The sequence below is a fragment of the Xenopus laevis genome, chromosome 8S, assembly GCF_017654675.1.
Source record: "Xenopus laevis strain J_2021 chromosome 8S, Xenopus_laevis_v10.1, whole genome shotgun sequence".
Taxonomy (NCBI): Eukaryota; Metazoa; Chordata; class Amphibia; order Anura; family Pipidae; genus Xenopus; species Xenopus laevis.
In genome coordinates, this window is record NC_054386.1 from 81,297,754 (window position 1) to 81,316,087 (window position 18,334).

The 18,334-nt window shown below is 40.0% G+C and overlaps 1 protein-coding gene across 1 annotated transcript; it reads right to left on the reverse strand.

Moving 5' to 3' along the window:
- Window positions 1-911: 911 nt before the first annotated feature.
- On the reverse strand, window positions 912-18,052 carry crat.S (carnitine O-acetyltransferase b L homeolog). The gene is given in 14 exon segments (NM_001092027.1): window positions 912-1,244; window positions 1,825-1,962; window positions 3,795-3,857; window positions 4,425-4,560; window positions 4,802-4,924; window positions 6,954-7,082; window positions 7,326-7,426; window positions 9,291-9,469; window positions 10,923-11,097; window positions 12,704-12,869; window positions 12,961-13,014; window positions 13,281-13,399; window positions 14,805-15,035; window positions 17,944-18,052. Coding segments are annotated over 14 exon segments (1,833 nt in total). The 5' UTR covers window positions 17,947-18,052; the 3' UTR covers window positions 912-1,028.
- Window positions 18,053-18,334: the final 282 nt, after the last annotated feature.

Here is an 18,334-nt window from a genome sequence, read left to right on the forward strand (position 1 = left end):
TTATGCACCTTCCCATTTCCTCTCCTTATTGTCATACATATTCTTTCCCATCCCTTTGATGTGTTACCACTACACCCCAATTCTACGCATTTCCCTCTCTACCACAAGCCCTGTCTGCTTCTGTCACTGTGTATTGCCTGCCTACCCCTTAATGCCTCCGACTGTTACCGATTTGGACCATCATTCCCTTTTTTGTTTTTTTTTCTGCGCAGTTTTAATTCCTTCCATGTATATCACATCCTCCTAACATTGTTCTTATTATAATACTTCTCTTTACTATATAATTAATTCTATTCAGGGTCCTGTGCTAATACAAATCTATCTAGTCGATCCCACAATTGCACATATAAGACACCCTACACTTGTGAACTGCAATTAATCAAACATCTTCTTGGCATCATGGCAAAGAAACCTAAACCCATTTATACAGTCTTATTTGCTTATACTATAGAAACCTTCTGATTGATCCTCCCCTGTCTGTATTGTTCTCTGTTCTCAATTACTGTATCAAAAGGCAAAATCAGAAAAACCAGATCATTTGTTGGCAAAAATTCAGCTGTACTGTACCTAGGGTTGCCAGCTTTTCTGGAATAAAATACAGGCCTTCCTATATTTTTGTGTGTTTTCCCTATAAATGACATTGGACTCAAGCAACATTTTTACCGGCCAGGCCAGTAAAATACCGGCTAGGTGGCAATCCTAACTGTACCTTCTACATGTTTTAAATCAATATAATCTTGGTCTTTTTTAAATTGTAATTCTTTAGCAGATGGGCCCTTATATTATACAAATTTAGCACCATAGCATAGAGGCTATGGATAAAAAACCTCTTCTGCGTATGACATTATATTAGAAAAGGAAAAAAAGGTTCATTGTAAGCCGCTAAATAAACGTCACAATAAACACAATGCTTTCATTTTAAAGCAATCTTTATTAAGTAAGGTGACATTTTAAAGACTGATCTCTCAACAATGACAGATCTCCTGTAGCAAAAGCAATAGGAATTTATTTAAGGAGACATCTCGGTCCTAGGCCTCTTCAGGTTGGCACTTTAAGATGAGAGACTGCATATCTCTTAGAGCCCCTTGCAGGCTGTCAGATAGTTTCTGGGCATCAGTCTCCTGACAGCAGTCAAAAGCAGATACACACACTGTAATACTGTCCAGAGAGGGAGCAAAGCAGACACTGTAGCCGTCGGGTACCAGAGGCCCATAACACATCAAACAGTCTATAGGGGATGATACCTATGAGGAAGAGAGAGTGTGAGCCCTGCAGAGCTACTGTATAATCAGCAGACATGCATGTGGCCTAATCATATTACATTAACTGTGAAAAATTAAGTATCCCCATTTCTTGCTTTACAAACCCCAAATGAAATGGCTTTTTCTTTTGATGTATATGTTATATATGTAATATTAATAAAACTTGGTGGTGAAGTGTATGCCATTACTATAAAAGAGACAGCAAGCTTAAATCACACATCCTATTTTGACTGCAGCAATGAATCGCACTCAGGTCACACACACAGGTTCTACCTGTAAAAAAATGTGGTGCAATTATCAGCAAATTAAAATGACAGATGTAATTTGAGTGATAATCATGCACAAGCAGCATATGCAGGGAAATTCCTGCTGGTTGTACTGGGTGGTGTTCCATGGCCATTCCATAGAAGTATCCACAATCAAAACAACCCAGTTAACTTTAAATCTCAGATCTACACAACCCACCCTGTATATTTTGCCAATGCTTGATATTCCCATTTTCACATCATTATGTTTGCCTGAAGTTTCTATTTCCCTTACTATATCTGCAAACACTCCTCACCTGTCCTGTAAAGAGCTTCCAGTGAGAAGAGACTGCATAGGATGTATCCATAAAAATGGAAGGGAGAGCAGCTCCAGAGGATATACACAGCATCTTCAAAGCAAGAAGAGCGCCATCTACAGACTGACCCTGTACCACCTAAAAAAGTAGATTGAGAGATTATTTTTTGGGGTTTGGTAGATTAGAGAAAATATCAAAAAGCTTGATTTTGTTATTATGTTATTGGAAATGGTGTATCCTTCATACACACCAGACCAAATATCATGTATTTGTCTGTACCTCATTTGTATGTTATGGTCACAGGAAGGAAGACAACCAAAAAGACTTGGGAGAGACAGTTAAAGGAGAAGGAAAGCTACTGAGGCATTTTATTGCCAATAGATTAGCTGCAATAGTGCAAGCTAGAATACTATATTTATTCTGTAGAATGTTTTACCATACCTGAGTAAAAAGCTCTAGAAACTCTCTGTTTGTTTAGGATAGGAGCTGCAGTATTAATGTGGTGTGACATCACTTCCTGCCTGAGTCTCTCCCTGCTCTGGGCTCAGATTACAGCATAGAAGGGGGGGGGGAAGAGGAGCAAACTGAGCATGCTCTTGCCCAGGGCAATGAGGTTTAAACTGAAGGCAGGAAGTCTGATACAGAAGCCCATGAGTACACAATAGAAGGAAAGAAATTCAGTGTTTCTTTTGACAGGGGACTCAGAGCAGCACTACTTTGGGGGTTTACTGGTTTATTTAGATGGACCTTTCTGATAAGGCTTACTTAGTTTTAACCTTTACTTCTCCTATAAGAACTTATAGATACATATATTGTTTGATTTTTAATGGTGTACAGAGATGCAGCCGTTTAAAAAAAACCTGCTGGTCTGCTTCACTGTACACTCAGAAAACAGCAAAGGAATTACTTTGTGGTCTCACATAGGAGAAAAATGGTGATCCCTGCAGCTGCAAGGAATCCTTCCTGATTTGCCTGTGCGGTGTCTGCAGCAAAGGGAAACATCTAACAGAGCTGAGCTAGGAAGTGAACAAGGCTACCCACTACAGAGTGATATGCTATAATGGTAAGCAATGCTTTTATCTGGCAGCTGGTTTTCCAAGGATAAAATCCCAAGAAGGAAACCGCATCACTGCTGAGAGAATTCAAAGGTTAATGTGACATTTTGTGTTTTCTCTGCATGAGTAAAATGTCAATATAGCCTGATACCACCTGTTTCTGATTCCAGATCTATTTTCCTGTTTCTGTTCAGTGAAACTGAAAATAATGCACCAAGTCAATGTCAACAGGCACAGAAGGTATCAGCATTTTCAGAAAGCACCAAGTGTGCCGTTTGCCAAAATGGATAGGGCAGATACAGGCAATGAGCAATGATTGAAATGCAGATGTCTGTGTTTTGATCTGCAAATTTTAATGATCATCAAAAAGGAATTCATGCACGTTTTCAGCAGATAACAGCAGCACTCAAAATGTCAATTGTGCCATAGACCTTTAATTAGAAAATAAAGCTGCTGGAGTAAAATTGCAGCACCACATACATCTATAAATAGAAACCAAAGCTAATTGCTGGGTCTGCTTCTATTTGAAACAGACCTGCTTCTTTGTTAGGTGACAGTCTCCTTTTAAAATACATGGGATTATCATATTTAAACAAAAACTTTTCAACAATCTGGCTGTGATGCAGTAAGAGTCATGGCAAAAGGGGCAGTTTGCGGTGCCCATCTATCACTGAAATGGCAAACGCAGATAATGATTGTTTGGAAATGCTCCATAGCAGGTAATGGAGCACAGGGGGCAAAGCCCAGGCATCCCAACCACCTCATGTGCAATTGCCCAAATGAACTGATAAGAGACCCAGGGGAGCAAGAGGCCATTATAGTTGCATTTCCTAGGTATCATGTTCATTCAGTCAGGTCACAGTATTTAAAAATAAGACTTTACAGTACATTACATTAATTGCAGATGTGTCTTACTTGATCTGTTGCATACTGGTGACTTTCTACAGCATTTTTCAAAAGTGACAGCTTCTCTCCAGCCTTGCACACAAACAGAGAGGTAGAAAGCATTTTACACAAACTGCCCATAGAACCCATCTCCAATAGCCCCCCTCCTCACACCACTTGTTAGTTTCACAATTGTCCATGAGAATCTCCTGCACTAATGCACTCGCGGCGCTTCAATTTCCGAAGTCCCCCGAGTAGGTGACTTTGGAAATCGAAGCGCCCAGAGTGCATTAGCGGAGGCGATTCTTCATTCAAGCATACAGAAGGCAGACGGAAGGCAGTTCGGGGAGATTGTCGCCACGCAGAAGAGGCGATTAGTCGCCAGGCGACTAAATCTCCCCGAATCTGCACCAACCCTTAACGCATCCATTTTATCAAATACAATTGATTAATACAATACAAATAATTCATATGGTATAAATAACATTATGCTGTTGAACTAAAAAGACATGGCCCTTTGTCCCAAATGATTTGATCTAATGTGACCATACAGCTCAACATATAAGACCTAGAAGCCTGTAAGGGACTGTAGGCCTGGAATTACCCCTTCCTTAATCTCATCTATAAAGTCATGTCACAATAATGAAAGGCCCCATTTACCAGTCTGTTGGGATCATCTGCTGCTTGTACAAATTCTAGTGCTTCAGGAGAAGAGCAACGCACTACATCTGAGCGACCACGATGAAATGTCCGAAGACTTACAACTTCACATGTGGCGCACAGGGATTCATGACACCTGTGTACAATAAGAATACATAAGGATGTTATTTTTTAAAAAAGACACATTAGCAAAGTGTATCTGTGAGTTGGTACAAACTGCAGCTTTCCTGACATAAAACAACAGAGTAATATTTGATAACCACCAGTGAAATAAAAGCACTTTAAGGCCTTTTAATGAAGGTATAAATAATAATTGAATAATTCATGTTCCTACACACAGCTGTACCCTTGCCAGTGAGACAGAGCTCACACTCTACCTGTAGTACGCCAGCTGAAGGACGACCTGCAGAAAAGCACCTGGCCTCATGTTGTGTCTCTTTGAAAATCTCTTCCCAAAATCAGAGAAGGTGAAACAGCAAATGTCTAAGTCATTCACCAATCTAAGAAAGAAACGGGAGACATTTACAGAATGTCCTATAGTATACAGTCCCTAGTACCTCCTAATCCCCTTCAGACCAATATTTTATTTATATTAACAATTTAGTTGCAGCGATTCGACTTATTTTGGAGGTAATGTAAAAAATTACACTTTTAGCAATCAGTGTGAAGCATTTACAGGTCAGCTGGTTAAAAACACCCATCTGGTTTCTATGAGTTACTAGATATGGGCAAAATGTAGAATTTTGATTACAGTACCCAAAAGATTTATACCCCACATTTAATACATTAAAACAAATAATTATATATATATTAAATTAAAAGGCAGCTGTATAAAAATGGTTAAGAATTTTGCCTCTAAGTATTCAGCATTATTAATATTACCCTTAGCATTACCTGGAGAATGTTATTAGAACCTTTTGCTTATTCTACTATTTCCCCATCCTAAAAGGGATTCTGTCATGGGTCAGAAAATACATCAATTAATAGCACTTCTCCACCAGAATCCCATAATAAAATCTGTTTTTTAAAAGCACAAATAGCTTTCGGGGAGAAGATTTGGGGATATGTAGTCGCCCGGTGACAAATCGCTTCTTCTTTAGGCGACTAATCTTCCCGAACCGCCTTCCCGCCAGCTAGAATCAAAATCGTTGGCAGGATGGCACTCGGATCACTTCGTTTTCTTTAGTCCCCCGAAGTTTTCTCGTGAAGCTCTCCTAGTAGCCGGTGGGAAGGCAGTTCGGGAAGATTAGTCGCCAGGTAGAAGAGGTGATTTGACGCCGGGCAAGTAAATCTCCCCAAATCTTTGCATGTGTCCAGGGGCGGAACTACCGGGGGAGCAGGGGGTGCGAGCGGGCCAGGGCCCGCACCCCCTCAGCGCCACGCATATCCCGGCCAGTTCCGGGTTTACGGAGGGGGGCGGGGGCCCGGCTGCGCATCCTGCGCCAGGGCCCGCCCCCCTCTATTTCCGTTTCTGCATGTATCTCTGCCCTAAAGGATTCTGCTGCCTTAACTGATAATACCTCCATGTTTCTGTGATTCTGCCCCTGAGCTACTTTGTGCTAATAGCACTGTTGGTAGAGAAATCTTAGAGAAAGAAGCTGTGTCAGGTAGTTTCAGTGTTGTTCAACAGGAAACTGCCCCATGTTATTAGCCATCGCCGAAAATAAATGTGCACGCACTCCTGCAGCCATGGCAATTGAGGTTAAAAGTAGTTATTCCATCATGTTAAAAAGTATGCGTCCTAACGCGTTTCGTATCAAAGGATACGTAATCATAGGCACTATATATATTGCTAAAAATGCTGAGATGATGCTCTAGCAGTAGATATTAAAACAGCAACCCATAAGGAGAAATTGGAGCAGGATGCAAACTCATTTAGAGATAATATTGAACATTGGAATCACCAGCTGCCTGAAAGTAGTTGCATTGTGGTGTGCTGTTTTTAAAAGTACATGCATGATCACCTGAGATGGCTGCCTTCACACAAGGCTGCTGCCGCCATGAGACGAGTCGAGAAACTAGCCTCAGGGGGTAGCAGCCCACGTTACCAAGGACAGCAAAAAAGCTGCTCCTTGTAACTTTAGGAACTAAATCCCGATTTTTAAATTGGAATTTTGGCTCTGCTAGTGCACTCTCAGCACTAGCGATGCGACTCCCCCTACAGGGCGGTGTAGAGGGGACCTCCCTACCCCCGCTCTGGTGCCTCGAAATGGTATGCGTCGGGGGGGGGGCATCAAAACACCCCTGCTTTAATGTTTATTTTTCCTTTTATTTATGATTTTTTCTATGTAAATGTAAAACTGCTATAAATAAAGTTATGAAAAAAACGACCCTGCCTTCACATCATTATTAAAATTGAAAATAAATGATGAAAGATACTGGTAAAATTAATTATTTACAATGCAAACAGTGTAATATAGTACTAAAGACTGTAAAAACACATACAAATATTACACACAACTTCTTTTATACCTCACCAGCAACAAATGAATTGGCAACATTCGAGAACACACCCAACATTCCACTCACATATCCAGGTTCTGCTTTGCATTTTCTATGTGTTGTTTGGTTTCTGGGGGGAAATTGAAGTAGAGCTTTTTTGGGGGAGGAAGACGTGTTAAAGGTGTACGAGGTGGAAGACGGCTGGGCCCTCTTGAGCTACAAAGAGATGGGAAATGCATGTTGGCATAAGCTACTAGAATTGCTATTCCCACCACACAACCCCATTTAAACTCTCATTCTGTATATCGGTCTTGTAACTACACAGTACCAACTTGAATCTATGCATCTTTGACTCTATTTTCAATCTGCTGCATCCTGAGCTTTACTGTTTATAACATCAGTTACATCCCAAGAATATTTATTATTACTCTGTACATACTACTGACTTTACAGACATACCAGTACTCCAGGACATGGCTCAGCATTGTCAGTACAGCAGAGGCATCAGCTGTTGCTTGGTCATATATCAAACCACATGTCCCATCCTCCCCAACCACGAACTGTGGGATTTTAGAAGTAGTATCATTATATTATATATAATATTTATACATTATATTATAATTGTATAAAACGTGTAATTGATATTATACTTTTTATAAAGTTTCTGTTGGGGTGAATTTGGGATAGCACAAATAGTACGATAAGCCAAAATGTTACAAATGCTGTGGGATTTTATTGTATCATTATACAAAGTGGAGAAGAAAATACATTTTATTATACTGGGGTTTTTGAAGCATATGTTTTTTACATATTATTATGCTGGACATTTTGCAGAATCCAATGTTGATATGTTGGCATATTATGCATTATATAAATTGCATAATTGATATTATATTTATATTATTATATTGTATTAAAGTTTCTGTTAGGGTGAATTTGGGATAGCACAAATAGTTCGATAAGCCAAAATGTTACAAATGACAATATCAAATGAGACACACTATGCTAAACTTAATATGAGTGGCTACAAAAATACAAAATGGCGGTAGAGATGAGAATTTTTAGAAGGGGAAATCTAGAAGTGCAGGAAATCTAGAGTGCTGGAAAGAAGGTGCACTGTTTGAGAGAGCAAGGAAAGAGTTGCAGAACTTGGACACTGCTGCAGAGACTTCCTGTAAGTGATCATGAGAGAAGATAAAGGAGAGCAAACAATATGTGAAAATCATTGGTATCAAAGGCAAGAGTAGGTAAGTAAATTGAGATGTATACTTTAAGTATTTTAAAAATGTAATTGTGAAAGCAAGAGGAAGCCAGTAGATGGAGTACCAAAATTTGAGTGCTCTGTTGGTTGTTGACCCCATGGAAGTGCTGCAAGTCAGGTCATGGGGTGACAGGTATTGAGCACCACTAAACAGACCTTTTTGATGTTATCCTAGTAGGGAAGCACCGAATCCACTTTTTTGGATTCGGCCGAACCCCTGAACCCTTTGCGAAAGATTCGGCCGAATACCGAACCGAATCTGAACCCTAATTTGCATATGCAAATTAGGTGTGGGAAGGGGAAAACTTTTTTTGAAACTTGTTTTGTGACAAAAAGTCACGTGATTTCCCTCCCCACCCCTAATTTACATATGCAAATTAGGATTCGGATTCGGTTCGGCCAGGCAGAAGGATTCAGCCGAATCCGAATCCTGCTGAAAAAGGCCGAATCCTGGCCGAATCCCGAACCGAATCCTGGATTCGATGCATCCCTACATCCTATATATTCTCAACCCACAAACTTTGTTTCTTGTCCAAAATTAATTATTATGAATTGTTTTTTAAAGAACAGTAGTCTGATATTTTTTTTCTTTAAGTAAAGATTAAGTTTTAACAGTCCTTTACTTGTGCTACAATAGAAGTAAAGTAGATCACACATTGCAGTGTACCCATATTAAGGTCTCTTTTTTCTTTCTTTCATAGCATTTGTCAGTTATAAAGATGAACATATGCTGACATTGCACGGCCATTTGTAACAGATGAGCAACAGATGAGCTTATGATCACAGGGAAGGAGTAAGTGTAGTAGCTGAGGAAGTGAATGTCCAAAACAGGGAAGAGGCAGGAGGCAACAAGCATGCTTGGACTGTCAGTAGGAAAACTGAAATCACCTAGCGTTATATAGGGAATGTCAGGATACAGGATGCAGGGAAGCCAACAGAAAAACTATAGAGGAATAGAAATGTTGGTACCACCGGACTGATATTTGCTGCTACACAAACATATAGTTAAGAGAAGAGGCAAACTGCAAAAAAAGAGTGAAGGAACTATTGAAAGTAGCTGGTAAACGCAAAGAGGATGCCTACACCCTCACCTACTCTATCATCAGAAGACACAGGGAAGATACAGGTAGGTATGTATATAGTGCACTTGGCAGAATATGTACCTGCAAAGTTTTGTCAAACCATCTGTTGCCACTATTTGCATGTGTCCCTCCTCCATGTAGCATTTGGGCTGCTGTTCGGCTACTGTACAGCTCCTCTGAAAACTTAAGGGCAGTGGCATCCAGGCAGACTGTGAAGAGGCTGTGTTGGATGCTGCGCACGGATTCTCTGTTCAGCCGGTCTACAGAATTAAAAGAGCTGCATTTACAAACTGGAATATCTTTATATTATATTCCCTTTTCTCTGTAACTTCTGCTTGAATGACCTGGCAATCTGCAATATATTTCTAGGGGGTGGTAAAGTTTTGAGTAGGCTTCTCTGGTGAGGAGGTTCAGGAACTACCAAGTAAGATTGGCCCTTTGTGAGACCAGAAGTCCTGGCTGATACTGGCAGTTCAGATTACATCTCACCCAGGTGGTATAAGATACCTTTGCTGGAACAGACCCCAAAAGTGTGAAGGTAGGAAGGGGCCCATGTCTCAGGTACTAGCTAGAATTCTGTGGTAGGTGTAAGAGTAGCATGCAGTAGAAAGGCCTAGAAAGTTAGGAAGGCAAAACCCTCGACAAAGCATTTTACAAGAGCTTATGCTTGTGTGACATCAATAAAGTACCTAGAGTAAGTGTAGCGCGCAGTCTCCAGGTATGGTTCAGGTGAACCATAAAAGCTTGTCTGTACAGGTATGGAATACGTTATCTGGAAACCCGTTATCCAGAAAGCTTCGAATTACAGAAAAGCCTTCTCCAATAGACTCCTTTATCTCTGTAATAATAAAATAGTACCTTCTACTTGCTCCAAACTAGGATATAATTAATCCTTATTGGAAGCAAAACCAGCCTATTTGTATTATTTAATGTTTACATAATTTTCTAGTAGACACAAGGCATAGAGATCAAAATTTACGAAAGATTAGTTATCCGGAATGCCCAGGTCCAGCGCATTCTGGATAACAGATCCCATAACTGTACCAGTGATTTCTTCTACTATCTCTTTAATAACAGCCCATAAAAATTTAGTTTGCAGGTACACGAAGAATAATCATAGTAGGAATACAAGCCTTCAAATTGTTAAACTTAGGAAAACAGTACTACATTTCACTGTAGACTTCACGATTATAGTGGCAGTAAAGTTAAGCTTTACTAGTTATAGTAATAGAATATAAAATAGCCAATTCTTAGCAACTTTTTCAGTTGGTTTTCATTTTTTTATTTGCCTTCTCCTGCATCTTTCCAGGGGTCACTGACTACAGCAGCCAAAATTATACTGCTCCATGAGGCTACAATTTGCTATTTTTACTTTTTATTAATTATCTTTGTATTCAGGCCCTCTTCTATTCATATTCCAGTCTCTCATTCATACCACTACCTGGTTAAAGGTGATTTGGACCCTAATAAACAGATAGATGCTGAAATTTCAAACTGGAGAGCTACTAAATAAAAAGTCAAATAACTAAAAACCTTTCATTTTACTACGCAGTCAACCGATTTGTTGTTTAGGAATAAGTTCTCTTTTTTTGTTTTATTAGTTAATTCAACATCATAAAATATTAAAAAGAACTTAAAAAGAAAAAGAATAAGCTTCCCCTAGCCTAGTCCATAATCCCTGTACTCTATTGCAATAACATGGCAGACACTCACCCCGGATAAGGGTGGTATATGCACGTCCCCAGCTATTTCGGTGATCAGTAGTGAGCACCCCCACAGGCTCCTTGTCCGTCTTGTAGGAGTGAGCTCGCAGGAAAAGCATCTGCTGATGAATCTGATCCTCAGTGAGAGGAGACCCATCACTATTATATACATCCATTTGGAAAAACTGAGAGAGGAGGGAAAATAGAATTTAAGAAAAAAAACAGGATACATTTTGTAAAAGATACAGAAAGTATACTAGAAGAGAGATAGATATAAAGAGAGAAAAATGGAGATGCATGATATGTTATTTCTAATAGTCTAGTATAGTAACTGAGGGATTTATTTATTTCCTGCAAAACCACTGCAACTTATTCAGACAACTTCCAGACTTTTCCCGAACTGTAACCGAAGCACGCATGATACAGTTTCTTGCCTTCTCCAAAGTCTTACAGTTCTCTCTGCTCTACAGTAGTGATTCCCAAACTAGGGGCCTAAAGCATAATATAAGTTAGGTTTAAACCACAAAGTCTAAAAAACATTTAACTTTAAAGTGATACTGACCATTTTCAGCAACTAATATCTATGCCACATTCTTTTTTCCAATTTTTCCTTAGCAGCAAATCAAACCCTGCTCCCTAATTAAAGCTAGGCTTTAACTATACAAAAGAAACTGTATGAAGCAGAGGTTTGCCTTTATCCAATTTGTCCACCAGCATGCTCGCCCAAATCTCGATGATTTGATCATTTGGCCCCAGGCCAACAATCAGGTCATAACTGGGCCCTAGGATGGCCTGTCGGTAGTGAAGTGCGGGCCGACCCTATAACATGCAGGTTGGGTGAGTTTGGGTTGACCTCGCTGCCCCTTTTGTGGGTCACGGGTGGGTGTGGGTTGAGCTCTTCTGCCTGCTCTCCCCCGCAACCTTACACTGCCAGCTTCCAACTTCCAGTTTTTAGGCGTACGACTACCCTGGCCCTTTTGTGATGTCATTGGCAGGACGGGTGGGAGTGGGTCTATAAATGGAGGGTGGTAGTCAGGTGTGAGTTTTTCCCAACCTCTCCATCACTACCTGCCGGGTAGATCTCACCCAATGGAATTTTCAAACCTGCCTGACAAACGTATGAACTTTTATTATGATAGAATATAGATACTGATATTATGTGTCAATTTAGCAACTGGTCCTTATTTTCCATGACTGTTGAACGGTCTACCTTTCTACCCTGCCTCTCTATGGCCTGAATTTGAAAATGCTGCAGGGTTCATTGTATTGTATTCAAAAGGCCACTACTTTAGTTTTTGGAATGTGAATTTATCATAAACATCAGTAATTGTGCCTACATCCATCTTTAGCAGGTGCTAATGGTCACACCAGGGACCATTTTAGAAACTATTATACATCAACACACTGGCATTGCCATGACTTTTAAAAACTTCACTTAAGACATGCTGATGCTCACTTATGGTCAAGCATGCCCATGTTCACATGGCAAGAATTAAACAATCTTATCACTGTTTTACTATATTGATCGCCATTAATATCCTGTGGCGGAACTAACAGGGGAGCAAGGGTGCAATCGCACCAGGGTCCGCACCCCCTCGAGGCCCGCTGTCGGTATGCACGCCTGCGTATCTGCCGAAAAGATCACTTTTGGAGGGGATCCAGCTGCACAGCCTGCACCTGGCACCTGTTAGTTACGTTACAATTAATGTCTTAATAATTAAAGCAGGTCTCTCTTCACTATACTCTGCATCCCAGAGATCAATATGAGAATCACAGAGCCAATGAGGCCACCTGATAATTTCGGCACACTGTCACGTGATGAGATGGGGACCTATGTGCCGGCTGCAGCAGTACACGATCTCTTTTGTAACCAGGTTCTCTGCATGAGCCAAAGAAGTCATGATATTGGAGCGGGCAGAGAGGACGGCCCCTCCATATCTCTGTAAGTCCATCAGGGCTGAAACAGACAAAAAAAGTAACAAGGGTATTTAACAGGAAATCAAGAAAAAAATAAAAGCCATATAAGATTCAAATGGAGACAGGCTTACCTCTCAATTTTTGCTTTGAAATCCAGAACACCAGAAATCAGTTTGGATGCAAATCTGAAAGAGATACAGAAAAACCAGCAAATAGATTGGTCACAAGTAAAACACAAATTTTGCAGTCTCAAAACGGCAGTTTGTAGATAGAATGTTTAGATCTAAAGTTCTTCACCCACAGATACAATTTTTTTTACATGTCTATATTCTTATATTTTATACATTTATTGTCATGTCCATGAACTCCAGTCTTCAGAAATTCAGATTAGTCATGGATGCAAGTGTGTACGGTTACTCAATGTCTGCATTACACGCAGATGCACTAGTACCTTAGCTGTCCCCTCCAGTCGTTGTGATCCCTCTGGGGAAGAAGAACGGCCGGGCTTGAATGCACAGGCAGGGGCAGATGATTCTCCAGGTATATAGCTTGATGTCTCCAGTCTGTGAGCTATGGGGATATTGGATGTTTGGTGAGCAATGAGAGATGAAAGAATGAGGATTTATTAGAGAATGTTAAAAAGGGTGCAGTTTTCCCAGGTCTAGTCACAGCAACCAATCAAATATTTTGCTTTCAAACACAGTAAAATGCTAGCTGTTGTTTGGTTGCTACACGTGATATAACCTGCAGCAAACTTTGCACTATTTATTACACTTCCCCTTTAGTGTTTGATATCCTTCATAATGGCAACGAGGAGGGTAGATTGGGAAAGGGAAAAAAACACAGAGTAGACTGGCTCAAGTAAGAGGAATGAACAACGAAAAGGGAAAGACTAAGGGGAAAGCAAAGAAGATGAGAAAGATATATTTTAATTAACTGTTGAATAGTAGTACAAAAGAATTTAGCAACACCATTTTCAGGTTGACTTTGCATAAATGTACAGTACTACATTAAAGGAGAACTAAAGCCTAACTAAAGAAGTAGCTAGAAATCTTGTACATTATGTTTTGGGATTCTGTACCAGCCCAAGGCAACCACAGCCCTTTAGCAGTAAAGATGTGTCTCCAAAGATGCCCCAGTAGCTCCTCAACTTCTTTTCTGCTGATTCACTGCACATGCTCTGTGCTGCTGTCACTTACTGAGCTTAGGGACCCACTCACAATATACAGTACACATAGAATAGAAATGTCACAATATAAGGCTGATTAGTAATTAATACTGATAATTACTACATGGCAGCACCGAAACCAGTGCAATTAGCATCAGAATTTAATAATCAGCCCTGTAGTATCAGCTTATATTACAGACCAACCTCATTTTCTGCTGTATAATTAGTGACGACCCCTAAGCTTAGCTTCTCAACAGCTGCTCAGAGCCCACTGAGCATGTGAGTGTCACAGACACTTTCCAAGATGGTGACCCCCTTCTGGATCATTGCTGCTATTGACAAGCTGAAACTTTAGGCTGGTGCAATACCGAATTTGACCGATTTGCGGTCGAAGTAAAATCTTTCGGTTGAACGATTTCAGTGATCAATCGAACGATGTTACTTCGACTACAAAAAACTTGCATTAGAAGGTCCCCATAGGCTAACATAGCACTTCGGTTTAATTTGGCAAAGTATTGAAGTCGTAGTTTTTTTAAAGAGACAGTACTTCAAATAATCGAATGGCGGAATATTCGATCGATTTTACTTCAAATCGAATTCAAAGTAAATTCGAAGTTGTAGTATTCTAATCGACGGTTGAAGTATCCAAAAAATTTACTTCGAATTTCGATTTTTTTTTTTTACTTAGAAAATTCCCTCTAATTCACTGCGATCCTTGATAATTCTGCCCCTCAGTGTTAATTGTCTGTCTCTATTCTATATACTGTGGCAGTCTTCTAATCTAATTTTGTAGGTATTTGTTCTTACCCAATTGTCAGTGCGTTCAGCTCTCTTCTGTAACTGTTTCTCCAGATCTTCTCCTTGGCCCCCAGGCCTCAGAAATTCCTCCACCAGTTCCCGAGTGCTCTCAAGCTCATCTTTGCTAACCAATGGCTGGAGAGAGCGTAGGTAACGAAAAAGAGTTTTCGAGAGATCAGGCACAGGCTGATGGGGAAAAGAAGAGCCAGAGTAGCCCCTGCTGAGGGTACGGAAGGAAACCTGAGAGGGTGGTAGAAAGCATTGTTATACCATTATGGAAGAAGAAGCCCAGTATCAGTTGTCATACCAGTAGCGTAACTAGATATTACTGGGCCCTACAGCAATTAATTTTCAGGCCTCCAAAATGTTAAGCAGTTGACTTGTTTTAAAATATTTATTGAAACTGTATATGAATCAGGGCCTCATGGGGGGCCCCTATGCCTCCTGGGCCCCCCTGCAGCCGCAGAGTCTGCTTCTTCTATAGTTACACCCCTGCCAGTAGCCCTCAAACTGTTAAAAGGGAAGTTCACCTTTATATTAACTTTTATTAAGTTATAGATCAGGAGTGCCCATACTTTTTACTAACGCGAGGTCCACTTTTAGTGATTATGATCTACATCCATAATAGCATTGTTAGCATTCTGTTCCATGGGAAATATTACTTAAATATTGATTTATGAGAAAATGTATATTGCTATATTTAAAGGACCAGTAACAGCAACAATTTTTTTTAAAAATTGTTGTTAGTATGCTACGAAAAAAAGACACCAACACATATTAAACTTTAAATTAAAATTTTTTTAGAAAATGTTTGCTGTCACTGGTTCATTAAAAGGTAACTATCACGAAAATGTAATATAAGCTTCAGCATACTGAAATAAACTTTGTAAATACAAATCAATTAGAAATTCTTAGAAATAATCAAGTTTATCTTCACTATTCCTGTCAATGACTATCTGACACCCAACTCCTGCATGAAGACAGAATGAAGAGAATCAGATGCTGAGAGAGGAATAGTGAAAATGAACTTGATTATTTCAAAAACAGTACAGAATATTTCATTGATTGCATTTAGAATGTTTCTTATTTCAGTATGATGAAGCTTATAATACATTTTCATTTTCGGGATAGTTCCCCTTTAACAAACAACTATTTCTTCTGTAACCTTAACAGAATAAATATCTAAATGAAAAGAATGAAACAGATTTGGTAAAGCTGGAAGGTCCTGATCTACCTTTTGGGCACCCTTGTTATAGATGGTCTGTTCTTTGCATAGGCTAATGCTTTTTTTTTTTTCCTTCTGACTCTTTTCAGAATGCAGCTATAATGCCATTTTGGGAATAAAAAAAGAATTCTCTGTGATACTACCTATTTATTGTTGCCTACTAAACATTATCTTTCTATAAAGATGCTATACTTGTCATCTTCCATTCTGACTGCCGCTTGGTTACTACAGGTATGGCATATGTTATCCAGAATGCTTGGGACCTGGGGTTTTCTGGATAACGGATCTTTACATAATTTTGATCTTCCACCAGAAAATTATGAAAACATTAAATAAACCCAATAGGCTGGCTTTGCTTCCAATAAGAATTAATTATATCTTAGTTTAGATCAAGTACAAGCAGGGATGCACCGAATCCACTTTTTTGGATTCGGCCGAACCCCCGAATCCTTGGCGAAAGATTCGGCCGAATACCGAACTTAATCCTAATTTGCATATGCAAATTAAGGGTGGGAAGGGGAAAACATTTTTAACTTCCTTCTTTTGTGACAAAAAGTCACGCCATTTACCTCCCCACTTTGGATTCGGTTCGGCCTGGCTGAATCCGAATCCTGCTGAAAAAGGCTGAATACTGGCCGAATCCCGAACCGAATCCCAGATTCGGTGCATCCCTAAGTACAAGGTACTGTTTTATTATTATAGAGAAAAAAGGAAATATTTTTAAAAATTTGGATTTCATTTTTGGGAGACAGCCATTCCATAATTCGGAGCCTTCTGGATAATGGGTTTCCAGATAATGGATCCCACACCTGTACAGAATTTGGTTAGTAGTAACAAAAACAGCATAACAAAAAATCCCAGTTGCAAATTGCCTAAGGGCAAGGCCAGACGTGGCGTTTTTGCAGTGATTTTATGTTGCGTTTTTAAAAAAGAACAGCCAGGCGTAAATACGCATAAACTGCACTACCACTGAAACTAATGGAAAGGCACTATGGCAATTCACACAGGGCGCTTGCAAGCTGAAATCCGCCACAGGACACCAGTATTTTTTTAGCAGAAACGCCATTACGTCAAGAAACTACCAAATCAATAGACTCTGCACGTTTGAAACCACACTTTACGTAAATACGCAGCGTATTTTAAATATATAGTCTAAATTCAATAAGAACAATGACAAGTGCATGTTGGGAAAAGAATCCTACGTGCTGAAAAACGCATGTTGACGGTCGCATGTGGATTCAGTGGCGTATTTACGCCTGGCTGTTCGCAAAGTAAAAACGCCACGTCTGGCCTTGCCCTTAGAATAACAATTTTTTATTCCTGTTTCGATTGCCTATTTTTCATGCCCTTTGCCAATTCATTCAATGGCATACTTGTCCCTGGTTTCTAGGGTAAGTAACCCCTAGCAACAGTTTAAATGTCATGCCTGAGACGTAGAACAAAAATACGAATCGTTGTTAAACTAATATCAGAACAAAAGGAGACCAACTGCAAATTATGTTCCAATTTTGCTCTATAATAATAGTTATTTTAGAGTCATAACTCAGGTAGAACACGATAGCTAATAATAAACAAAAGAGAATGGGTCTGTGCAAGTAGAAGGCACACACAGGAACATTTGGAGAAAGCTCAGCGGAACCAGAGGCAGCGAATCGTTATAGTCAAGCTCGTTAATATGCAAGTACCCAGAATGCATTCGGAAATGAGCACAAGACAATTCGCATTATTGTATTTACACTGTAGTATTATACAGCTGCACAACAGCAGAGTGTAAGCACATGAGAAGTCACAGAGCACACAGCTTCCCTACTCTACACAGTCCTGCCCTTTACATCCCACAATGCATTGCAGCATTCCCTAAGAAAAGGCTTGTGCGCAAAGCGGTCGTTGTACAAAAGTTTGTGCCTCTTGCGGAATTCTCACCATGGCGAGCAGGGGGGCTCTGCAGCAGGTCATATTTCGCAGCATTTTGACAGCTGCCCCCCTCCTCTCTTAGTTAAAAAAAAAAAAAAGCTACCCCCGAGGGCTGAGTGAGACTCCAGCTGGAGGTGAAGAGGCGGGACTGAAGTTTTTAGGAAGGTGGGGGGAATGTTGCGCTTGCACACTTCCTGCAGGGAGGAGCTGGGAGGGCGAGGCTAAGTGCAACTAAAATACAGTCAGCGTGTGTGTATAATCTTTACAGGCACTTAACCGAGTTATATCCCTGCTCCACGGAACGCATTTTACGACTTTCTGCAGCGAAATACATGTCCTTCAAGCAATTTCCTATGACGGGTGCTTTTACATATCTCCCAACATTTTGGAAGTAAAAAGA